This window comes from Peromyscus maniculatus, chromosome 14, assembly GCF_049852395.1.
Source record: "Peromyscus maniculatus bairdii isolate BWxNUB_F1_BW_parent chromosome 14, HU_Pman_BW_mat_3.1, whole genome shotgun sequence".
In the NCBI taxonomy this organism is placed as follows: domain Eukaryota; kingdom Metazoa; phylum Chordata; class Mammalia; order Rodentia; family Cricetidae; genus Peromyscus; species Peromyscus maniculatus.
This window is the reverse complement of record NC_134865.1, coordinates 58,180,105-58,205,325: the sequence shown is the minus strand read 5'-3', so window position 1 is coordinate 58,205,325 and position 25,221 is coordinate 58,180,105. Positions and strand designations below refer to the sequence as shown.

Genomic DNA, 25,221 nt, shown 5'->3' with positions numbered 1-25,221 from the left:
CTCCCTGCTGCCCCTATCCCAGTGACGGCTGTGAGAGCCTCTCACAGACCAGTCCCAAGGAAGCCACAGTCAGGGGGCAGGTTTGTCAGGCTTAGGAAGTTTAAGGCTTACATCTGCTTAACACTGCCCTCATCCCGGAAGGTAGGAGACACCCGAGCAGAAGCCATCAAAAGAGGCCTCAAAGGAGCCAGAGCCACTAGCCAATGGGTTAGGATTTGCTGACAGGTAAGTGGCTGGCTCCTTCCTCCCCTTCACCACAGCATGGCTGTCCTGAGGAGGGTAACAAGAAATGACTGACTATTCTGGGAGACTACAGGTTGGGCCTGTAACAGAAGCCTGGTCCTGTGCTGTCTGCCTCATTGGTACCCAGCCACTCAGTAGAGACTGTGGAGGTGGACAGGTCCCACAGCAGACATGTGGCCTGGGGACTTCTGAGAAACAGGTGGGTATCAGAGGGGAAAAGGAAGCACACAGACTCCAACCAGATGTCCAGACTGAACACTACCCTGAACTACTCAACCTGGGGACCCTCAAGATGCACAGGTGGCAGCCACCCGATTTCCTAAGGGCATCTTCGGCAGGGTGTGGCAAAAGGCTACCTTGCTGCCTTGAATGTGAGGAGCTGACTTTGTGTTACTCAAGATTCCCAGCAAGGAACCCGGCCCATGACATCCTGGAGACTTGACCAGGAGCAGCCGCCTGGGAAGGTGTCCAGATGGGAGAAGCTGAGATCTCCCCGACGACTCCCATCTCTCCAGACCGGCATCTTGTGCTAAATGCTTTCTCTAACTGCAGAGTGAGCTGCTCTGCCACCCAGAGAAAGCGTGGGGTAAGAGGCGTGGGGTAAGGGTAAGCAGGCAGGGCTGGGCAGGTCACACGGAGCAGATCTGGGGAGGAGGGTGAGGGAGATAGATTTCTAGAAGTTGAAGATGGTTTGAAAAGAGACCGGCTTCCCAAACAGGTCAACCAAACACGGAAAAGAGACAGACGGAGAATCCCTTGAGTCTGGAGGCGCTCCCTGAAAGCCAGAGAGAAAAACCAGGTCTCAAACCAAAAGAAAGTGGTTTGTAGGATGCTCATGGGGAAACAAGGAAAGCCGATTTCCAGGGCTGGTTTCTTAGAAAACATTTATTTAGAAAACTATCGACTCCCTGCCCTCCTTCCTCTGTGCTGCAGGTCTTGGGCATCATCCATGACTCTTGGGGCTGCTTTTCCACTCATGTGGGGTCCAGTACATTGGCTACACTCTGGTGGGAGGCTTCAAGTCCCTCTGGCCAGCACAGTTCTTGTGTTCAATCCTTGTCCAGGCCTCTGCCACTGGGTCTCCAGATGGAGGTATGAGGGTAGCCTGGCCTCGGTTGACATGCCCCTCCGAAGGCCCATGGGAGGAGCATCAACTGGGGCTCTGTCCTCTTCCTGTCTGGAAGCTCAGGGCTGGAAGCGTGGCGAGCTGATGTGAGGCTGGTGGAAGGGATGGGCGCTGTATACCACTTCGGGAGGCGAGGGGGCGCCGCTGGCCAGCACGGAGCACAGGGGCTCGTGGCTGCTCAGTACCGATGTGAAGTACTTCAGCTCCTCTGTGAGTTGTTTGATCTCCTTCCGCAGAGCCGCATTCTGTTTCTCCAGGTCTTCACTCTCCTGGAAAGGGACAATCGGCAGGATGGTGAGTATCGGGGAAGGGTGGGAAGGTGGGAAGGTGGGTGGGGCAGGAAGGCAGTGCCGGGGGTGGGGGGGTGGGGAGTGGGGGCCTCAGAGTCGTTTTCTATCAGCACAGACATGAAGAAGGGCAACTGAGAATTCATGTGCATATAAGGATGTGCGTATGTGCACACATATAGTTTGTATGGGTGCACCTATATATGCTTGTGTGTGTGTGTGTGTGTGTGTGTGTGTGTGTGTGTGTGTGTGTAAATATCAGGTTGACCCATATGACCCATATGCAAACTACTGATAGCTGTCTGTTTTGACTAATAAAAATGGCAATTTCATAGTCCCATCTGTCTCTTCCCTATGACTATAACAAAACACTGGAGGCTGGGTGGTTTATTTAGCTCAGAGTTCAAGGATATGGTGACAGAGAGCCACAAATGGTGGAAAAGTGGATGGGCAAGCAGGGAGTGTAGAAAAGAAGCTCGTGCTGGGCGGTGGTGGCGCACGCCTTTAATCCCAGCACTCAGGAGGCAAAGGCAGACAGATCTCTGTGAGTTCGAGGCCAGCCTGGTCTACAGAGCGAGTTCCAGGACAGGCTCCAAAGCTACACAGAGAAACCCTGTCTTGAAAAAAAAAACAAAGAAAGAAAGAAAAAAATTAAAAAAAAAAAGAAGCTCATGTGTAATAGAAAGGAGAGGTTTATAATAATCTCTTGTGAGTCTCTTTATAACAATCCCCTGTGATACCCAATGCCATCCCTCAGAAGTGAGATGAGCTGGGCACGGTGGCACAGACCTGTCATTCCAGCAGCCAGGGTGTGGACAGAGGAGGATCGGGAGGGCCAGCCTGGGCTAGAGAGGAAATAAACTGAGAGCCTGTCACTGCGTCTCTAGACAAATGTGCCCAAAGGGCTGGGAAACACACCTAGTGTGGTAAGACAACGAAGCCTTAAGCTCAATTGCCAGTACACCAAAAGGGAAGGGGGGCGGGAGATGGAGATAAGGAAAAAAGAGAGAGTGTGAAGACAGGAAGAAAACAATAGAAAAGAAATGGAGAACGGCATTAATACCTCTTAGGGACATACTTGTCCCTTGCTGGCACCACCACACCCACCCCCAACACTGTTGCTTCACCAGGGACCAAACATGCACACAAGTCTGGTGCAGAAAAGCCATGGAAAACCTCACCCAGGTAGAGTGTGTGAGTGCGTGCGTGCGTGCGTGCGTGCGTGCGTGTGTGTGTGTGTGTGTGTGTGTACACACGCATGCGCACGCACAAGCTCACACTTGTGCTCTTATAGGTACGTGTGCAAACATGCCTGCATGTGTGCCCCTGGCCTCAGAGTGGTAAGCATATACCAAGAGGAACTGGCGATCGGGCCAGACCCTAAGAGAGTGGAAAGCAGTGTACGGGACACTCTCTGCCGGTTTACTCCACCCCCAGCACGCACACCAAGTGCCGTGTGTTTGCACTTTTCTCACAAGCACCGCTGCTTCCCCCTCCGGGGTGTTTAGAGCGAGCCTTTGTGAATACTGAGGCTCCACGAGTGTCGAGTTTCGCAATCCTGTTCCAAACCATCCCCAGACCCTGGACAGTGCCCACTCACACTCAGTGCTTCTCGAAGTGTAAACCTAGGAGGAAGTTCATAAACATAGGAAGCGATTATCAACAAACAATCACGGAACGGAACATTTATGACTACTACATACTATAATCGGAGTCACTTAAGACTTGTTTATTTCTGGAACTTTCCATTGAGAATCCTCAGATCACAATTGACAGTGGATTCGCTAAAACCATAGGAGGGGAAGCTCAGGTAAGTCCTGTGCTCTCCGCCTCAGTACAGAAGCAACGAGCATTTCGGCCGGAAACATCTTTCCGCGTTGGTAGGGGACTGCATCCTTTACCAGCCGCCATGGCGCTCCGGTACATAGCAATTGCCGAGAAGCAATAGCTTCTCCAGACCATGGGATTCCCAGACCTGAGAGAACAGACCCCTGCTAAGTGCTGGAGCCTCCCCAGCTCACCAGATAGGCAACCTGGCTGGGGGGGGGGGGGCAAAGGAATCTCAGCTCGGCTCAGAAGCCACCTGCGCCAGCAGGCAGCTCTTATTTTTGCAGAGTTGGGATTTGAGGAGAAATTTCTCTTTTCCGCGTGTGCGTTGTGTACAAACATGTATAGTTGCAGGTGCATACATGCTAGGTGTGTGTGTGTGTGTGTGTGTGTGTGTGTGTGTGTGTGTGTGTGTGTGTGTAGGTCAGAAGGTGACTCCCCACCCCCACCTCACACCTTCCACAGTTTGAGAGAGGGTCTCTCACTGGCCTGGAACTTCCAGCTGGCCCACAAGCTTCCAGGGATCTGCCTCCAGTCTCACCATTGCAGAGATTCCAGGCGTGCACCCCCCTCACCCCACTTTTTATGCGGATGTAGAGAACCGAACTCAGGTCCTCACATCAGTGCTTTACCAACTAAACCATTGCCCTAGCTCTGGACATCTGAGCCTTTAACAGGTGTCCTGGGTCATTCTAATGACCAGGCAAGTTTGAGAATTATGGTGAATAAAATACTGGGTCACCACGGCGCAAGCGATTATAAAATCTGCTTTAATGATCTAAACACGTATTAAATGGCTGCTTAAGTGCCAGATGAACTTAAATGTTTGTTGACTGGCTGGCTGATAGCATCAGTTGTTGGCATGAGAACGTTGACTCAAAAGCACAGCGGTTAACAGAGGTAAGATAACTTGACATTTACAATTTGCCCTAAATAATCCGTCAGGAGCGGGCTGCAGGCTGACGAGAGATGGGATTTATCACTTACACTGCCAATCATCTAAACCCAGTGCAGCCGTGGTTTTTTTTTTTTTTTTTTTTTTTTTTTTTTTTTTTTAAGTGGTGGAGGGGAGCATAGGACCCTGACCTCGCTCATCAAGCCGGCTTCCAGTTCTTTTGAAGGTCAGATGTGAGCGTGCTCAGCCTCAGCCTGACATTCTGAATGCTTTCTGAGCTAACCGAGGCCCCTAGCCGGGTGCAGAGGAAACCCCCATTTCCAGAGTGGGGTAAGGGAAGCCAGAAGCTGGATGGTGGTTAGTCCCTGGATGCTGCTCCAGCAGGCTGTGGCCAGATGGGCATTTCAACGCTTTTTTTGTTTTTTGTTTTTTGTTTTTTTCCTGACACATCCCAGAGGGAGGTCCGCAAGCCCTTTACCAGGAAGGCATTGCCCCTTTACTGAAAGGTGGGCGAAATGAATCTGGGGGGGCGGGGGGCGGGGGGGGCGGGGCAGTACGCTAAGACGGGAACTGGGGCCCCGGAGTCCTGGTCCTTTCCTCGCCCCCTATGAGAGTTTCCACTGGTGACAGCATTTACTGTAAGTTCAGTGCTCTGAAGAGCCTGGGCAAACCCCAAGGCAGCAAGTAGGGACGGACAGGGTGGGCGGGCTCTGCGCTTCTCCCCGCCTAGGGGCAGGCCCAGCTTTCGGGAAGTGACTAGCAAGCTCGGAGGAGCAAGCTCCAGCTTTCTCCTCTTGCCATCTCCTGGGCCTGCAGATTCCAGAGCCCAAGCTGGCGCAGGCCTGACCAATAAGCTCGGCCTCCTGCCTCTAACTGTGGGGCACAGTTTGTCTTTACCTCACAAAGCCAAACTGCTTCTTGCGAGAGAAATGTCTGTAAACTCAGGCCCTTGCCCACACCGGCCACTCCCTAGAGAAAGGTTCTGGCTTGACTTCCCTTGCAGGAGGAAGTGGCTGATCTGGGCCTCATCTCGCTACCCTGCCCGGGGCAGCAGGGCCCCCTGAGAGGACTTATAGCTAAAGGGACAGTTGGGGGCAGCTGTTTATCCACAGGGACAACAACCATACCCATTAGCTTCCCAGTGTGGGCAGGGACCAGAACTCAGTGAGGGCATGGAGTGAGTGGATGGGTGTATGAAGGAAATTTCCTCTACCAGGCAGGCCTCTCTGGCCACAGTGGAGAGAGCTAACCTGCCTCCTGACTTTCACATAGTTAGCCTGATCTTTGCTTTTCAGAACGTGGTTAGGCCCATCCGGGTTCTCACGAAGTCAGCTGTCAGTGTTGACCATCCTACCAGGAGGCCAACTGAGCCCCAGGGCAAAACCATACTGCCTAGTTTCCTAAAATGCCCACAGGCTGGTGAGGAGAAAGTGCCACAGAGTCCCTGCACACATGTGTCTTCTCAGAAGTGTAGAAGCCTCTAAAGGTGGGCCCAGAGCCAGGAAGGAGATCTGCAGGCCTCCAGCTGGGCTCCTCCTTCCTGCCTCTCCTGCATTGAGGACCTGACTGCTGGGGTGAGCCAGGGGCTCCCAGGAGCAAGGAGAAGACCCCAGCCCCCTGTGCCCTCCCAAGGGACAGCAGTTATAATGATCATTACACACAGAGACTATGACCCCACACAACATCACATAACACCACATGCCGAGCTGGCCACACCCCTGAAGCCACAGAATTGCCCACTTCCATCCTGCCACCCTGGAAAGGCTCTCCACGGAGGCCAGACCATCCTCCACCATGAGCCAGGGCCTGGCTCCGTGGCAGCGGGTGGCTGGCCCTTGGGGGATGCGCTTTCCCTGTTGAATACCAGTTCTTTCACTTGAAGACAAGATGATCCCCGACCTTAGCCAGGTATTGGGTCCTCCGGGAAGCACTAGCGATGCTGGGGTGTTCCACTGTTACAGGCTCCACAAGACTTCCACTGGGCAGCTAATGCCGCTAGTCACAGGAACGGGGGTGTCTCTAGAGTCCCCTCGATTCTCCAATATTTCAGATTCCCAATTGCCTACCTAATGCATTAGTAGACTAGAGCCTGTAACACCCCCAGCCGTGTGTGTGTGTGTGTGTGTGTGTGTGTGTGTGTGACAGAGAAGGAGTCTTATTATGGAGCCTAGCTGACCTGGAACTGGCTGGGTAGACCAAGCTGGCCACAAACACAGAGATCTGCCTGTCTCAGCCTCCTGATTGCTAGGATTATAGGCGTGTGCCCCTTGACCTGCCCTTTTAAGTGCTTTATAGCTGTCATCATGTCTAATCTTTGTGACATCATGGCACAGTATGTAACATCTCCCTTTTACAGCAGAGGGAAAACTGAGGCCCAGAGAAGTTAAGCAATACATTGGAGGTCACACAGCTTGTAGGCTGCAGCCCCTGCCTTGGGAACCTGTTAGAACCCCGTGAGCTAGAATTAGCCCTACTCCCGCGCCCATGTTACCCGGCCCCATCTCCCTCCCCCATGCTAATCCAAATGCTAATGTTCACAGCTCACCCTCCCTCACCTGTGGGGTCACCTGATGCCACTTCTGTCAAGAGCTGGGGGTGGCTAAGGAGGAGGCTTCCTGAGGCATGGGAACATTCTGGGAAATCCCCTATTGGAGGGGCTGAAGAGGGGGTCACTCAGCAGTGGGGAATCCCCAGGCTGGTCCCTCAGCCCCAGGCAGCTGAGCTGGAGGCAGACTGGGAGCAGCTGGCACCTTCTGGCTGGGGTCTACTGTGCTCCGGGCCAGCTCCCGGCGAGGGCTTTGACCTTCCTGCATTTTCTTTGTTAAAAAAAAAAAAAAGAAAGAAATTGTATTTTATGTGCATGTTTACCTGCATGTATGCTCATACACCACTATGTGCCTGGTGCCTGTGGAGGCCATCAGAGGGTGTCAGATCCCCTGGAACTGGAGTTACAGATGGTTGTGAACCACCGTATGGGTGCCGGATATCGAACCTGGGTCCTCTGGAAGAGCAGACCCTGCTCTTAACCATGGAGCCATTGCTCCAGCCCCATCTCCTCGCCTTTACTAATAGCCATTTCCAGAGGTTGAAATAACCTCGGTGTTCTTCCGGCTCAAAGGAGTGTGCATACTTCCTTCGGCACAAGGAGATTCCAACTCACGTGCATCTGGAGTTGGTGCCACCCTGTGCCGCACACACATCCAGAGCAGGTTACGGTAAGTGGAGCCCACAGTTCCTGAAGAATGTTTCTCACTGAGAGGTGGGCAGCTCCCCAGGAGAGGAAGGACTAGGCCTCCACCTGCCACCATGGCCTTTCACCTGAGGGGAAGAGCCACCACATACATATTGGGTTCTTCTGGATCTGTCTTCAGCTCCCAGCCACCAGCAGCTGGTCAGTCACACCAGCCATGCCCTCGAGGCCCTGTCTATAGTCATGGGAGTGGAAGGCTGTTGCCTGGGTCTCATTTTTCCTCACAGTTTGAAAAACACTGGAGGTTGGCTCACTCAGCGTCCTTCCCCAACACCCCACTGCTTTCAACTTGAGAGACTCAAATGCCCAGCTTCCTTGCATCTGGTGCAAAGTGTCCTCGAGTGTGTGTGTGTGTGTGTGTGTGTGTGTGTGTGTGTGTGTGTGTGTCTGTGTGTGTGTGTGTGTGTGTCTGTGTGTGTCTGTGTCTGTGTCTGTGTCTGTGTGTGTGACTGGTAATATGTAGATAGAAGCACAGGGACAGGGGATTCTCTTTCTTCTTACAGGGTAGAGCCACTGGGCAAGGACAAATCCACTGTCCTTCAACACAGAGTGAAAGCCTGGAGGATCAGCAGCCATGTCGCCGCCTCGAGGAGAAGCTGCTCCGATGCTGGTAGCACAGACAGGAGAGCTTTGTTTTTCTGCCTCTAACCTGCTCTTTCCATTCTGAGCTTCTTGCTACGTGAGAAAAAGAAACCGCCGCTAGCTGCTGCCTCCCCTTGATGGCCTATCTACTACGTGTTGCTGTCTGGACTCCTGGGAAGCCCAATTGGGAAAACAGAGAGCAGAGGCTTACGAGGTGCTGGGACGGGGTCCCTGGGTATACATGCACATAACTGTACAGACTGAATCCACACTTCCTGCCGCATCCCCCCCCCCCCGCGGCCCCCCCCCCCCGCCCCCATGGCTTCAGTTTATCCAGTTTATTTCTGCCTGTGGCTCTTCCATCCATTTTTGGTGCCTCAGGTTGCTTTGGCCCAGAGTCTGTCCGCTGGTCCCTTTTTCCCAGATCATCCCGGCTTCTGCTTTGAGTCCTACTTCATCTCCAATAGCAGAGACTCTGGAAAGTCTCCCTGCGTGGCTGCCCTACCCCTGTCCTGAAATCCCTTCAGCATTGCGCTCTTCCATGCTTTTCAAAGCACTTTTCAAGCTGTGTGATGAACAGCACCGCGATCCACAGGCAGACTCTGCCGTCTGGACTCCACCCTGTGCCCTGTAGAGGCCCCAAGTTCATTGTTCTGCATGGGGCTCAGGCATTAAGATTTTAGAAATATTTCCCCGACGAGCCCAGTGCTTAGCCAAACTGAGACTCATGTTCACTGTGGGTTTTTAACACCAGTATAATAGAATAACTAATCACCTTATTAAATTTATTTCATTAAATATATTTCTTTCTTTCTTTCTTTCTTTCTTTCTTTCTTTCTTTCTTTCTTTCTTTCTTTCTTTCTTTCTTTCTTTCTTTCTTTCTTTCTTGTTTGTTTGTTTTTGGATTGTTTGTTTTTCAAGACAGGGTTTCTCTATGTTGCTTTGGCTGTGGGAAAGCTCTGTAGACCAGACTGTCCTCGAACTCAGTGATCTGCCTGCCTCTGACTCCCAGAGTGTGCCCCACCACCACCCGGCTACATTAAATATATATTTTTATAAGTACATAAGACAAAGCATCTTAGAGTTGGATGAAAATTTCTAAGTTAAAAATTTTTCTAAAACACTTTGGAATTTTAACATAAATATACTGTTGATGAAAACAACGTTCAGAACAGCTCTTAAAGTGTTAAATTTATTAATCGTTATTATTATTGTGTGTGTATAATGTGTGTGTGGGGGGGGGGGACAGGCATGCATGAGCTATGGGCAGGTCTGCAGAGGCCAGAGGTCATCTTTGTGGTGCCAGGTCTATGAATTTCAGGGATCAAACTCAGGTAGGCACACTATGCTGCAAGCTCATTCACCCAGGAGCCTCTCTCTGGCCCCAGCACACCTGGCTCTTAGGAAGGAAAGGCGGGAGGTGGGAATCTGTGTGAATCTCACTCAAAACTTGGTCACACTAGTTCCTTTTGAGATGGCGATCTTCCCTCAGGGCAGAGGGAAGATGCCATTATCTTCACGAGTTAGTCCTCAGTGATGGGACAGCACTCAGTAAATGCTCAGGAGGCTTGCTTGCCACCTTGGAATGTAACAGATGCCTGTGAAAGTGTCTACTGAGTAGACGTGTGACATTCAGGCTATTTGGTGAGTGTTTTACCCAACATTCCAGCTGTAACAGCTTCTGCTTTGTGCCTCTAGGACAGTTACAAAAGAATCTCAGAGGTTCCTTTTTCAAAAGGCCCAGCCGCATAGAGAGTGGGAATAGCCAAGCTAATACTACTCTGCCACCACCTCAGCTTTGAATGTCATTTCCCTCACTTGGGCTTGACCAACCCAAGGAGGCTCCAGCAGACACAGTGGAAGGCCGTTGTGGTGAAGGGGCGAACTCAGAGTTCTCCTGAGCACACTGACAGAAAAGCATCGTTCTCGGGGAGAAGACACCCAGGTTGATTGTGTGTGTGTGTGTGTGTGTGTGTGTGTGTGTGTGTGTGTGTGTGTGTGTGTGTGTCAAGGCCGGGTTCTGCACTTGACTAGCAGACAAACCTGAGACAGATTCCTCCTTCCTTACAGCTGGAGTTCCACTTTCCTTCACACTGGCTCTCTAATTCCAACTCATACAGCCTGGGGAGGCTACTGCTTCCCACTTTGTGATAAGAATTTAGGTTCACTGGTTCACAAGGCCCTTAGCTTGGGAGGTCTAGGCCCAGGTCCGGTAACCTGATACCGTTGTCCTGATAAAGGACATGCTGTCAAACTGCCTTCCTGGTACTGATGCTGATAGCTACAGAGGATGCTGCCCTCCACCTTGGCCAGAGAGAAGTCTGTCTGCTGTGGCCAGCAGTTAATGTCGAGGCCCATCACGGGTCAAAGGGCAGGGGACAAATGGCTTCTGAGTGCTCAGCTCTAGACGGTACATCGATAGCCACTCTAGCCCTTCATCCAAGACTCAGGGAACTCCACACAAGAGGGGCAGACAGAATGGAAGAGCTGGAGGATGAGGAGGAGCCCCGTGAAATGCTGTCCTCTAGATGGGCCATTAAACTCATGAACTCACGGCAGCTGGCTTTACCTGACAAGATCAGCGAACAGTCCCATGGCCGCATTAACTGGACTTCGTGGATTTAAAAAAAAAAAAAATGTTTGTTTTTAAAAGAGAGGACATGAGTCAGGGAGGGAAGGGGAATGTGTTGGGGAGATTGGGAGGAGAGAGTCGGGGGAGGATGATCAGTAGGCACTGTTTAAGTGTATGAAGTTGTCTAAGAATTAATAAAACATATTCTATTTTAAAAAAAAGTTTGAAAGCAATCCCCAGCCTGGGTTAGAATGGTCTTCATATCCTCCACCTTCCCAATCTGGACCCCCCCCCCTGCATATCTGACTCTCTGTGGCTCACTGTCCTTTTCTGATGCCTCATGACTTTCCACTCCAAGTCTCTGTCGTGGGTTCCCTTTCCCCAGATCTTCCCAGCCTCCTCTTCAGTGTGCTCTTGAGCTCCAGTGTCAGGGCCTGGGGACCCCCCCCCTCCACATCACTGCCTTCACCCTGTCCCTAATTCACTTTCAACATTGTATTGCATTTTCTTCGAAGCGTTTTTTTTGTTGTTGTTGTTTGTTTGTTTTTCACAAGGTGTAATTAGTGAGATCCTGTGTTTGTTTGGTTTCTAGACCAACAGTGGAAAGTAAGACCTGCTGGTGGGTGCTGAGACTCGGGTCTCCCTTTGCTGGAGCTCCCAGCTAATCGACGAACAAGAGGCATGTTCATGTGCCAGCTGAGTCGTCCCAGGTACTGGAAGTTGCCTTTTGGGCCTAAGAATTTGGGCCCTCTGCTTGGCTTTGAGCTTATCATTTCCTTTGCGTTTGTGAGTGATCCAGGTCCGTGCCCTTGGCTTGCCCTGCTTCCTGGGATGGTCCAAGTCCATCTGCCGTTAGGGTCTGATGTTTACTAGGGTCCATTTTAACTCCCCAAAGTGCTCCAGCTTGGAGGATAAATTGCAAGGTCTCCTATGTACCTCTGCTGACCTGGTCCTCACTATGTAGACCAGGCTGGCCTTGAAGTCAGAGGGATCCATCTGCCTCTGCCTCTTGTGTTCTGGGATTAAAGGCAAGCTGTGGTGGTATTCTAATTGTACTGAAATGTGATTTTGATTGTATGTTAATAAATAAAGTTACCCGGGGGTCAGAGCTATTAGAGCCATAGCAAGAGTGTGGCGGTGGTGGCACACGCCTTTAATCCCATAGATCTCTGTGTGTTCAGGGATACAGCCAGCATTGGAGACATATGCCTTCAAGACCTGGGGGGCTGTACATACAGACAGTGACGAGACAGTCACGTGTTTGGGTTTACAACCAATGAGAAGGCATAACAAAATACTATAAAAAGACGGACAGACAGGATATAGCTCTCTTTCGGGAAGCTGGGACACCACAGGAGGAAGGGTGAGATTTTAGCTCTGAGCTCTGACCTCTTGCTTTCTCTTTTACATTGGTTCTGTGTTTCTTATTTAATAAGACTGTTGGTTACATCTACAGCACGCATCACCATGCCTGGCCTTAAAGAGCTTTTAAGAAGTAAAATACCCATGATCCTAGTCCCTAACACTTTTTTTGCTGTTGTTGTTGTTTGTTTGTTTTGTCTATTTGTTTTGTTTTGTTTTTTTTCTTTGTTTTTCAAGACAGGGTTTCTCTGTGAAGCCCTGGCTGTCCTGGAACTCGATTTGTAGACCAGGCTGGCCTTGAACTCACAGAGATTCCCAAGCTTCTGCCTCCCAAGTGCTAGGATTAAAGACGTGCACCACCACTGCCTGGCATTTGTGAAAATTTCTTAATGCCATTTACTGGTACAAGTTATCGATTTCTAATGATGAAAAAAAAGACCATCTTAAAAAAGTAAAAAAAGAGGACCTTACACGTCCTTTAAGGCTAGCCTGGGTAGCTTCGTGATACCGTGTCTCAAAATTTTTAATGTAGAGGGGAAAAGACCAGGGGTGTAGCTCAGTGGTAGAGTGTTTGCCCTGCATGTATAGGCCCTAGGCTCAATTCCCAGTACCAGGGGAAAAGAAAAATGTATGAGACTCAAAACGCCAATCACCCTGAGGTTGAGAAACCCTGCCTTGATGCATATTGTTTTCGTCATCAGAATAGAAAATTAGGTCATTTTCATTTGGCTAGGAAAAATGTGTGTAGGCCTTCTGTGCATAGTCTTTGCCCACTTATTGATAGGCGTCTTGATGTTTTTCTTTCAAAAGATGTTCTTTCTTGGTACACATATTAAATCTTCATGTATTTAATTTAATGCAAGTATTTTCTTCAAAAATATCATCAGCCTTTTGGGTTCCTGCCTTTACATCTTCTCAATAAAGAGGTATTTAAACTCTAGGCCTTACCCACCTTAAATCCTCTTAGTGTCTCTTGCTGTTTGTCGAATGTTCTAGAACTAAGAAGAGTCTTGCTGTGCAAGAATTCTGGCCATGGGTCTACTTCATGGCTTACCCTTTGTGAAATGACAGATGGGAACAGCAAAACCAACCAACCAACCAAACAAACAACAGCAACCCCCCACCAAACAAACAAACAAACAAAAACCCAAAGCTCAGAAAGCTTTGCACAAAGCAGATGCAGACTTGTAGGGAGACAAGAACTCAGGATCCTTGGGTGTCCCTAAGAAAAGACACTGATTTCCTCACTGGCAACATGACAAGTTGGTCTACCCCCCACCCCAAGTTTCCTTTTTAAATATTTTGATCCTGTGAACAAGATAGTATGGCCACAATTCCTGGCATTTCCTCTAGAAGCCATTATGTGAACCCATGGTGAGACCCTCCATGGAAAGACAAACTAAAGGACCTTTGTGGTGATAATACTGTGTACCACAATAAAACTTATCTGGGGATGGGAGGACAGAGCCAGCAGCCACTTAAAACTTCTTACCTCTACAAATCCTCATACTCCTGTCTCCACCTCTCTAGTGCTGGGATTAAAGGCCTGCACCACCACCACCACCACCTGGCTCTGTTTCTCTTGTAGACTGGTTCAGTCTCTTGTAGCCCAGGGTGGCCTTGAACTCCTGATCTTCCTACTTCCTCCCCCCAAGTGCTGGGATTAAAAGCATGTGCTACCACTGCCTGACCTCTATGTTTAATATAGTGGCCAGCTTTGTCCTCTGATCCCTAGGCAAGCTTTATTGAGGTACGCAATATATCACCACAGACCTTTATCCCCTGGACCAGTCCACTCCTGTGGGAAGCAGGGATCACACTGAGGAGCCACTGAGGATGGCCTCCTGAGGACACCTGTTAGATGGGGTAGCTGTTGGCTTATGACCTGGTACCCACAATCCAGTTTAGACAGGCATTTTTCAAGTGTGAGTACCTCCCAACCCTAACACACCAAACTATCATCCTTGGATAAGCAGTTGGGGTAGTTAAATTGCTTTGACCTGTTCTTCCTCTACTCAAATAGCTGATGTGCAAAGACTGGAACTATTTCTGATTGCTTACACAGCACATATTCATCATAATAAAACTGCAGAGTACCAGGAGTGAGGCAATTACCCAAGCCCAGTCACCCACGAGTAACCACTATTAGTATTTTGGAGACTGTGCTTTTAACCCCAACCCGCAGGCTTTACATTAGCAGATGGTGCTCGGCATACTCCTCAAGACTTGCTTGTTTAACTCAATTCAGTCTCGTAGACATCTTTCTAAGTCAACAGACATAGATCTCCACAGTCATGTCGAGTGCCAGCCTCAAACTCCATTGTATAAATGGATCACAATCTGATCAATACCCCGTTCTTAACCATCTACCTAATTTTATGGCATTCATAGTGTTTGCAGTCCACAGATACCCATGCTTCAAGCATCCTCATCTATTATCTTTGCCTTACACGATTATAAGTGGAAGCACTGTCTCCAAAGTTTATTCTCATGTACAATATTAATGCAACACAACCTTCTAAAAATGGATACATGTATCACATATGTGTGTGTGTATATTTATATATGCATGCACGTGTGCACGCACGTGCGCGCGCGCGCACACACGAGAGAGAGAGAGAGAGAGAGAGAGAGAGAGACAGACAGACAGACAGACAGAGACAGAGAGACAGAGACAGAGAGAGAGGGAGGGAGACGGGAGACCAGAGACAGAGAGAGAGAGAGAGAGAGAGAGAGAGAGAGAGAGAGAGAGAGAGAGAGAGAGAGAGATCTTTACTTTCTTAATGAAGCCAAAAGATGAGCTGGGAAAAATAAGAATTTTGGAGGGCATTGCTTAAACAGTAAAAAATAAACTCAGCTAGTGATCCAAGGAAGATACAAATAGTGTGTTTAGTGGTTAGGAAGGAGCACTCTGAAGTTCAAGCTGTGTAACCTTGGGCAGATTACTTAAGGCAAAGGATTCCCCCCCCCCCCATCAGACGCTGTATTGCTGGTAGGGCACCAAATGCACAGAAACTGACCACAGCCAGGTGTGCAGTCACCACACTCTTTAAAAGAAATTCAGAGAGATAGAGACACCAGAGAGGCGTCTCTCTTCCAGAGATGATTCACTGGCTTCACATTGCACTTTTAAAAGGTAGAACTAGCCAGAACATAATCTCATTGTGTTTTATTCTTTTACAGATCTTTGAATTCTTTATGCTAATAAACCTTAGGGCACAGTCTCCCAGAGTCAGACAAAGAACCGTGGAAATGGTAGAGGACCCTACAAAGGCACCCCAGCAGGCCAAGGGCACCGTCTTTGGGAACGTCTCAATTATCTAATTTTCCTCTAACTTCTCCTCATTTTTCATGGTATTAACTCAGTTTACATGATTTTTCTGTCTTATGTGATATTAAATATTACAAATATCTCTGTCCTGAACTGTGGTGAGATTCCTTCAAGAGCCTATAGCAGCCAGTTACCTGGCTCACCTCCTTTGAAAGGAGCACTGGGTACTCTGGTTTCCAGATCTGACATCGGCACTCAGACTACCTTGCTTCAGGTCGCCCTAGGGACCAGATCTCACAGGCTAACAACGCTCTTTGGGATGACTCTGCTGACCACCTCCCACCTCCTCTACTCTGAGCCTTCTGTGAGCAATGTTTCTAAATTGATCTCTGACACTGACTGAAAGGTCCCTATGCTGGAAGGTGCCAGAGAGCCTCCAGCGGTGACAGATGACCTGCCATCGGGAAATGACTAGCCATCCCTTACAGTGTTTCATCTCATACCATGGACCTGAGGGTCACTCAAACCTCAATGATAGTTGCCCCTTGAAAGGACAGAGATAAAAAGGGATTAAAAGAGCAAATGACGCCCCCTCCGGTCTTCCAACTTCAGCGTGACTTTTTGGAAATAGATAACATCAGTAAGTTTGGGTAATCCATTTGAAACTTACATGTATACTTTGCTCAAACAGATTTAAAAATGTGGTTCGGAGCTGGGCAGTGGTGGTGCACGCCTTTAATCCCAGCACTCGGGAGACAGAGGCAGGTGGATCTCTGTGAGTTCGAGGCCAGCCTGGTCTACAGAGAAACCCTGTCTCGAAACCCTCCCCCCTCCAAAAAACAATGTGGTTCAGAGTAAACTAGATACTGTATTTATACTTTTCTTACTTAAGAGCCTGGGGACTTGGGGCTGGTGAGATGATTCAGTGGGTAAAGGTGCTTCCTGCCAAGCCTTATGACTTCAGTTCCATCCCCAGGACCTACACAGTGGAGGGAGAGAACTGACTCCTTGGGTTGGCCTCTGACCTCCACACATGGTGACATGCATGCACCTTCCCCCATAATAAGCAAACAAACAAACAATAAATGACTGTAATCTAGAAAAATGTAAAGAGGAGCTGGGCAGATGGCTCAGTGGTTAGGGGCGTCTACTGCTCTTGCAGAGGACCTGAGTTCAGTTTCCATCTCTATGGCTCACAGTTCCATGGGGTCAACACCTCCTTCTGTCTTTTGTGGGCACTTGTATTCCTGTACTTGTGCTTACATGTGTGCACGCACATGTGTGCGCACACACACATACAACTTTAAAAAAAAATTTAAAACTATTTTAGAAAAGGAAATGATAGTCTTTCTACATTGAAACACAACTCACTCTAACAGTTTTGTAATAGCCCACTCAGAATGGACTATCATTTATTCAACCACCCTTTTAAAAAAATAACTTATTTAAATTTACTTTATGTGCATTGGTGTGAAGGTGTCAGATCCCCTGGAACTGGAGTTACAGACAGTTGTGAGCTGCCATGTGGGTGCTAGGAATTGAACCCAGGTCCTCTGAAGGAACAGCCAGTGCTCTTAACCACTGAGCCATCTCTCCAGCCCCTCAACTACCCTTTCACTGATGGATATTTAACTGGTTTCTGGTCCTTACAGACCAGTGGTAGAGCATCTGCCCAGCCATGTACAAGTTCCTGAGTTCAGTCCTCAGTACCACCAAACCAAAACAAAAACCAAGAGAAAAAAACAAAACCCAGCAGAGAATTGAGTCATCAATGGTGTGCTCGCAAACAGATTCCAGGACGGCAAACTGCTGGGAGACAGGGAAGGTGTCATCTGAGGGGGGCCTGGTCACGCTGCCCTCTGATGGGCTGTAGCCACTGGTCCTGCTAAGGGAGTGTGATCCTCACTCTCCCCTCTCCCTTGGCCATTTCCTGTGTGACCTTTCACTCCGTCACCCTAATTGGCATTTTCCTGAGGAGGCCTGCCACATCTTCACATATTTAAGTACATTATCTTTCTCCCTTTCTCTAAGTTTATAGTCCCTGCTCATTTTTCTGTGAGATCCATCGCTTTCGGGGTCAAAGAGCTTTCACAGATGCAGTAAACATGCCTTTCTGGCTCCAAGCTCTCTAGATAATCTCCTCCCTGTTTTCCATTTGCCTTTGATTTTGCATATAGTGTTTTGAGCTATGTAGACTTTCGAGATGGGGGGGGGTCTCACTATGTAGATGAAGCTGGTCTCGAACTCACAGAGGTCCACCTGCCTTTACCTCTGAGTGGTAGGATTAAAGGCGTGTGCTACCATGCTCAGCCAATTTTTTTTTTCTTTTTTGAGGTATGTTTGTATATCAGTATTTTCCTTTATGATTTTCTATTTTATTTGAAATTTTTTTATGCCAAGATACATTTTAAAAGCTCATATTTCCCCCTAAGATGTCTTTAGTCTCCTTGAACAATACTTAATCTGTCTGTGTGTTGTATAAGGAACGAGGGACCCAGCCTTTTGCTTCCTCGAGTAATTAGCCAGGTGTCCCAACTCTATTTATTGAATAATTGAACTTTTCTGTTGTTTTGTGTTTCCGTCTGTGTCTTGGAAATCATCACATCCATTTCATAATTATGAACAGAATCACAAGTACGTTTTGTATGGAGTTAATGCTGAGATCACTGTAACATGGTTGCCACAGAAGGCTCCTCCCACCTCTGTCTTTTGAAAAGCAATCAGTGCTCCATGCTTGATGACAGAGCGAATATTCAAAATGCTAACTGGGCAGCATCTTATACTCTCACAGGAGAGGCTAGGCTCTGGGGGCTTTAAGGCAGGTAACAGTGCCAACGGGAAACATTAAGAAGACACTGGCAGCCCGGCGTATGTGAGGCTAGGACCCCAAGATGAGCCCCATGTGTCCCTTACTGGATATATTCCCAGTAACCCACAAGCCCTGATTTTCAAATTCTTGGTGGATGAACCCTATGGCCAGAAGAAGGTTCCGGAGCCTTGCATATAGAGAAAGCATAGAAAGGAGTCAAGGGCAAACCGAGACTTGAAACTGAACTCACGGGAGGAAGCAAGAGCTTTTCTCTCCGAACCACACATGTATATAAGAGGGTGATGGAGAGGGGTGACAGTCAGCAAGAGGACACGCCATGGAGCTCAGACCACAGCCAAACTCTCTGCATGGTGGCAGCTGTGTGTTGCTGCTAAGAGCTCCCACCTGAAGCCACGGAGTTCTGGGTTATCGTGACAGCAGCCCACAGGCTTGGGGTGCAGCCCCTGAGACCTGGTCACTGGGCAGGACATAAACGCACAGTACAGTGCTCCAAAGAAAGGAGCGGGTAGCGTTTAAATACAAGGAAACTGGGGTGCTGTGGGGATTGAGGCTGGGACATGGACACGATGACCCCATGACCCTATGGACCCACAGAACACCGGAGATTACTCGACCGCAGTTGTAACCAGGACCATCATCTAAACGTTTTGGTCCTGCCTCTTGTCTTCCCAAGACAGACAAGTTGCCAGTTCAAAGACCTCCCCTGAGGGGCTGGGCAGAGACCAGAGGGCTGAATTTACAGGGAGGCAGCCTGCAGCTAGAGACAGGGAGACTCCCACTCCTGTGTCAGGAGGGAGGCAGCACTCTGCTACTAGAAGTGAGCAGGTGTGCAGTGGGGGCGGGGGGGGGGGGGGGGGGCTTCCACAGGAGGGGTGAGTACTACAGAAGACTCTCGGGCCTCAAATGTGTCTGAGCTTTACAGCCGTTAGGAAGTCTCTCAGCACCGAGATTCGGTGGAGAAAAAGTAAAAGTAAAGTACATACATGCGCGCACGCACATGCGCGCACGCACATGCGCGCGCGCATGCGCACACACACACACTACACACACATACAACACACACACAACACACATAATAGTACATACATACATACATACAGGGAAAATACACGTATGCCTTTATGTAGAAAAGTATACATATGTGTATGTATACGCCTGCTTAATCTCAGTTTTCATGCTTCTTATGCTATTATTCCAAGTCTGGCTTCACGGAATCTTTGGAGTGTTTCCTGCACGCCAGGCACCATACCGAGTGCTTCATCTGCACTCTCTCTATAGGCAGCAGTTCCTGCCATTTCCCATTGAGATGAGGGTCCGAGTCTAAGGCTCATGAAGACCATACCTGGGCTCAGTCACACAGACAGCGAACGGCAGAGTGGCTGTTGGAGCCTGGCCCTTCCCTGTGCAAAGCTGCGCCCAGCTTCTCTTCTTTTAATGTCGCGAACTTACAAAGATTAAAGGTGCTTGTCCACCCACCCAAACAAAGAGGATCGTATCCTATTTTTAAGTGTGGCTTTGTTGCTTTAAGGACTATTACATAAGAACCAGACTCAGGTGGGAAATGCCAGCTTAAACTAATGAAACTGCTGTGAGATGTTTAAGCCCTACGGGAATCGCTGGAAGTGGATGAGTAGCCGGGTCTCAGTCTGTACTGAGCGCTGTTTAGTCTTGATTTTGTCAGTTTGACATGTATGGTCAACTGGAAATGGTGTCAGCATGAGAGTATGTTAAGTGCCTATCAAGCAAAACATAAGCGCAGCAGAGAGGTTCAGACATCCCGTTTTCGGTTTCTTTAAAGCTAAAAGAAGAGCTCCCCCTTTTTGTCTTCTAACACCGCGCATGACTTATTCTTTTGTTGGATGTGTACGTGTGTGCGGTGTGTACATGTGGGTGCTTGTACGTGGGCATACATGTGTATGGGTGCACGTGAATGTGTGAGGCCCAAAGCTGGTGGCAGTGTCTTCTTCTCCAGTCACTTTCTAACTTCTGTATTGAGTCAGGATCTCTTGCTGGACCTAAGGCTTGCTCTTTTTCACTAGGCGGGCTAGCCAACTTGCTCTAAGAGTCTCTGTTTCCACTTCCCATGAACTGGAATTACTGCAGGCTGCCATGGCCATTAGGTTCTCTCTCTCTCTCTCTCTCTCTCTCTCTCTCTCTCTCTCTCTCTCTCTCTCTCTCTCTCTCTCTCTCACACACACACACACACACACACACACACACACACACACACACACACACACACACAAGGGCTCTCTGAAGTTCTGACTGTCCTGGAGCTCACTATGTAGATCAGGCTAGCGCAAACTCACAGACATATCTGCCTGCCTCTGCCTCCTGCCCATTTGGTTTTTATGCCGGTTCTTGGAATCTGAACTCTGACCCTCATGCATGCATGACAAGCATTTTGCCCACTGACCCGTTTCCCCAGCCCCACATTACTTATCCCTGATAAGGTTAAAGCAGTCCATTGCCATGCTAAGCATTTGTATCATCAGCTTAGTTGGTTTTGGTGCTTATTGTACTTTTACCATTGGCAGAAACTTCTAGAATATTAGCAGTATGGGAATATTTTAGGAGAAGGAAGAAGGATGTGATGGAGAAAGAAGGGTTGAGCAAGAACACACTGAACAGGGCAGACTGTAAAGAGGAAACAGGTTGGGAGCACTGTGCCCAGCAAGAATTCAGGGTCTCTGGCCCAGGCTGTGGGCCTCCCAGGTGGGGCTGCAACTCATCTCCTCCCTGCTGGAAGAGTTTGAGAATATTGGCCACTCAAGCAGGACAGTGATTGTCCCAGAGAAGTGCCCAGAAACTGTGTGTTTCCCAGCCCCTAAGATGTATCATTAACAATGGGAAACTCAACACAGGACCTTCATGGTGTTCAGGAAAAAAAATAAGGGCAGCATCATTGACCCTTTGTTCTCAAATGCAAGGGCATTTGGGTGGCAGACAGGCTGCCTTCTGGAGGGATGAGATGTGTGGTCCTGAAAGATTGGCCATCCCAAAGCCAAACTTAACATCTACCTTCCTCTGAGCAGCAGCATTTTGCTCATGGTGACTCAGGCAGGATGACGCTCTCTCTGCTGTCCCTTTCCGAACAGGTGATTCCGCCTCTCATCAAGCCCCGAGGCTGCCAGCATCCCACTCATGTACCCTTGCACTCTCCTGGGTTAGAAAGACTCAGCCTCTCTGCTACTGGATGTTTTAAGGCATGCCTAAGCAAAGAGAGCCTTCCCTCCCCACCTCGCCCCTGCAAGTCTCATCCTGCATTTACTCTCCCCATGTACATAGCCCCCCGCCCCCCAGCAGCAGCATCAGAGCTGGGTCTCACAGCCCCACTGGTGTGGGGTGCAGAGCCTAAGGCACAAGAGCATGCTGCGAAGGCTGGGCACTCACCAAGTGCAGGGTGTCGGCTTTCTGGGTCTGCCTCTGTCGGCTCTTCTGCGCGGCGATGCGGTTCTTCTCCCTCCTCTGAACTTTCCTCACATCATCGGATGAGTCCTAGGAAGCAGTGACAGCAATAACTAGGTAGGTCCATCCCTCTCTTCTAGTCAAAACAGGCTGTTATCCTTCCTTCCTTCCTTCCTTCCTTCCTTCCTTCCTTCCTTCCTTCCTTCCTTCCTTCCTTCCTGGTCCTCAGTTCCTTCCCTACCATCCATCCCCTTATTTACAAAAAGCCTTCACCCAAAGACATTTTCTTCAGCATCCCCTGCTACCCACCCTCAGGTCTCCTCCCATGGTCTTCTTTTGATCAAAAGCTACGTGAAGAAGTGAAGAGAGATGGAGGCTTCAGGACGGCAGCTTCGGGGAAACAGCAGTTAAGACAATGAAGTCTGTCCCGCCACCTCCGCTCGCTCCAGAGCTGCTCTACCCTCACGTTCTCTCTCTGGGGTGTGTGTGTGTGTGTGTGTGTGTGTGTGTGTGTGTGTGTGTGTGTCTGTCTGTGTGTGTGTGTGTCTGTCTGTCTGTGTATATCTTCTCGGTGTCCTTTTTGCTGTCTTCTTTGCTTTACAAACTTGGATGAGCATCCACTAGGCGCCAACTTCTGTACCAGCGCTCTCAGAGACGCTATGACACGACTCCCCAGCTCTCCAAGCAGGTACAGTCATTTCTATTTTACACGGGATGAAGCTGAGGGTCTCCACACTGGTCCCTGAGCTCATGGCCAGCCTGGGGTATGGCATCCTCTGGTGCTGATTCTAAAGCCTGAGAATCTCCTCCAGCAATTTTCTCGTGCTGTGCCCTTGGGCAGAACCCGCCCCCCCCCCATCTCTCCTTCTTTCGATCATTTCCTTCACTGTGCAGCCATCTTGAGACCTCCCCAGTCCTGAACATGATGCCTGCTACAAATGAGGCCCCCAAAATAAGTCTATGAATCGAGGTGGAGGCCACCTGCTTTAGTGAGCTACTGGTAGGGGCTTTAGAAGACAAAGCGCTCTTTGGGTGCTCTCTACGTATGTCCTATAGAAGACCAGGGAGGTCAGCTCCAGCTTTGCCCCTGATACTGCAAGTCAGTGGAGATGCTAAGAGAAGCCCTTTGGCAACTCCTACCCTGTCAGAGGGGTCACAGATCCTGGGGCCAGGCTCTGATTCTCCTTCCTTCTTTATTCAATACTTCTAGGTCATTCTAGCAGGCAGACATTGGGTTAGGGAGAGCAAGGAAGCGCTCTTCCCATAATGCTGCAGGGGACTAGGTTACCATGGAACTGTGAGTAATTTCCTCCCTAAGAAGAGTATGGTACCATCTTCCAGGCAGTTGAACCGCTCTGATACCATTGTGAGCAAGGGGATGACTGTTTTCCTCTAGAGGTCTTCACCAGTAAGGCTTTTTGGTTAGGGGCTTATGGTAGATGTGGTAGCAGATGATCACTTATGACAAGTGTGACAGGGGATGGTTACATACTTTTATTTTGGTTGCAGCATTTTGTAAGCCCTCTGGATACGTGTAAGGCAAGCACTCTACCAGTGAACTACAGCCCCTGCCCGATATATGTGCTAAGGAAAGAATGACATTTTTACATTACTGAGATGTAGAAAAGTTTCATCCGTATGGTCTATCCTGGATGAGGAGAACCCTCCAGAGCAAGGGACGTCAAGAATGTGGTAGAGAGAGCTTCAGAAACTACGAGGTGGGAAGGGCATCCCATTTGAGGCATCTCTCATGCTGAAGCATCTTGGTTTGGTAGTCGGTCAAGACTCTAAGAGTCCCAGAATCCTTCCCTCCATCCCTGGTTTCCCGGAGCTGATATTAGCTACTGGTGCAGGTAGGTCTCCAACAAACCTCCACGACCACTGCCTTCTTCCTGCTATATGGAAGCCACAGGGAAAGAGATACGGGCTGTGGCTTCAGCTTCCCTCCCCAATGGCTGTGGCTTCAGCCTCCCTCCTCAATGGCTGTTCTAGTCACAGAAGCAGTCAGTCCCTCGGCAGGTAGATTTAGTCATCCTTTCCTTCCTGTCTACTTTACTTTGGCTTATTGTATTTCTCCCCCCTCACCTCAGTTCTGTCTTGCCCCCCGGCTCTTCCTGGAAAGCTACAGATCTAGGATTTGGGTGGAGTCTGCCAGCAGCCTGCTGGAACATTCCTCTGCTGGCTGGCGCCGCAGGTAGACCCCTTCCACTAAGTTCTGTGATATTCACCCTGCACCTCGCTTCCTAGACAGTTCCACGGTGGGAACCTAACTGTGGCAGAGATGAGGCATACTGCTAGGAACGGAGGAAAGGGGGGCTTGTGGTGGGATGAAGGCTTTGCCACTGGTACCTCCCCAGAACAAATACCACACCTCGAGTCTGTCGGAGAGCACCCTGCCAAGTAGAGAGCTACTTCCTTCCCCCACAGAGCTCCCCGGGGCAGAACAGGGGAGTCTGGCCCTCTTCCACCACCCCAGGGTATTCAGAAGGCAGGGGATGTGGGGGTACCTGCTTGCCAGGGGGAGGAGAACGGCTGAAGCTGGAGTCACTGCTGTCGGAGCTGTGAGGCATGGCCGTAATCTTCGGGGCTCTCCCACAAAACGTCCCAGATGCCTCTGGGCGATCTTCTCACTAGCTGGCTCCCCTTCCTGACTGCTAGGGGGGCCACCAGCCCTCCACCTTCCACAGGTGCCTCCCCTGCTTGTCCAGCAGTCACCTCCAACCGACCCCTGCGTCCTTCTGTCTCTGGGGTGCAGAGGGACTGCTCCCCAAAGGGACATCTCGCTTACTTTGGGGCTTGCGCACACGCTCTCTCTTGTGGTTTCTGGTAATTCAAGCTGGAAGTCACATGGGCGGAAACGTCAACAAGTTAGAAGGTAGTTAGACAGAAAATACATATCTGGGAAAAGACCAGAGAATTAGGTGAAAGAAAAAAAAAATACACAAAACCCCAGTATCTTCCGGCAGTTTGAAAGGCAGAGCAAACTTGCTTCAATTGATGGAGATAAAAGAGAAAAACAGCCAGGCAGGGAAAATCCCCAGCCAGAATTAGCAAGTCCTCTTCTGTCAACATGGCAGAGCGCGGGGAACAGCGGGAAAGAGTTTCCACCATCACACGACTTGATTTTTAAACCCAAATAAAGCAGTAAGACTGGGACCTCTCTCTGGGTTTCACCCAAAAGCAGCTGCCCACCCTGTTTGGGGGGTTGGGCCTCCCTCATTCTCCTACAGGACAGGGGGGTGACCTGAGGACAAAAGTGAAGGAGAGCAATGTCTTTTACAGACTGCCAAACCAGAAGGTGGGACTCTCTGAGGGTCCCAGGGGGGCTCTGGAACGGATACTGTGATAGTCACCCTCTCCCTGGCTTCCTAGAAAGATCCACGGTGGGACCCTAAGTGTGACAGAGATGAGGTGTACTAGTGGGAACGCAGGAAAGGGGGGCTTGTGGAGAAGTTTAGCACCACCCATGCCTCTTAGCAGGGCACTTATATTCTCCCAAGAAAAAGGATGCCTTCGGCGGAGAGGGTCCTTCAGGAGTTCAAGGTTGACCAGGAGTCTTTAGGAGTCA

The 25,221-nt window shown here is 49.5% G+C and overlaps 1 protein-coding gene across 1 annotated transcript; it reads right to left on the bottom strand.

The window, feature by feature from the left end:
- Positions 1-1,110: 1,110 nt before the first annotated feature.
- On the bottom strand, positions 1,111-24,477 carry Batf (basic leucine zipper ATF-like transcription factor). Its single transcript, XM_006990295.4, has 3 exons — positions 24,161-24,477; positions 21,639-21,743; positions 1,111-1,638 (listed from the first exon to the last, which is right to left on the bottom strand). The coding sequence occupies exons 1-3, from the start codon at positions 24,221-24,223 to the stop codon at positions 1,429-1,431; spliced, it is 378 nt and encodes a 125-aa protein (XP_006990357.1). The 5' UTR covers positions 24,224-24,477; the 3' UTR covers positions 1,111-1,428.
- Positions 24,478-25,221: the final 744 nt, after the last annotated feature.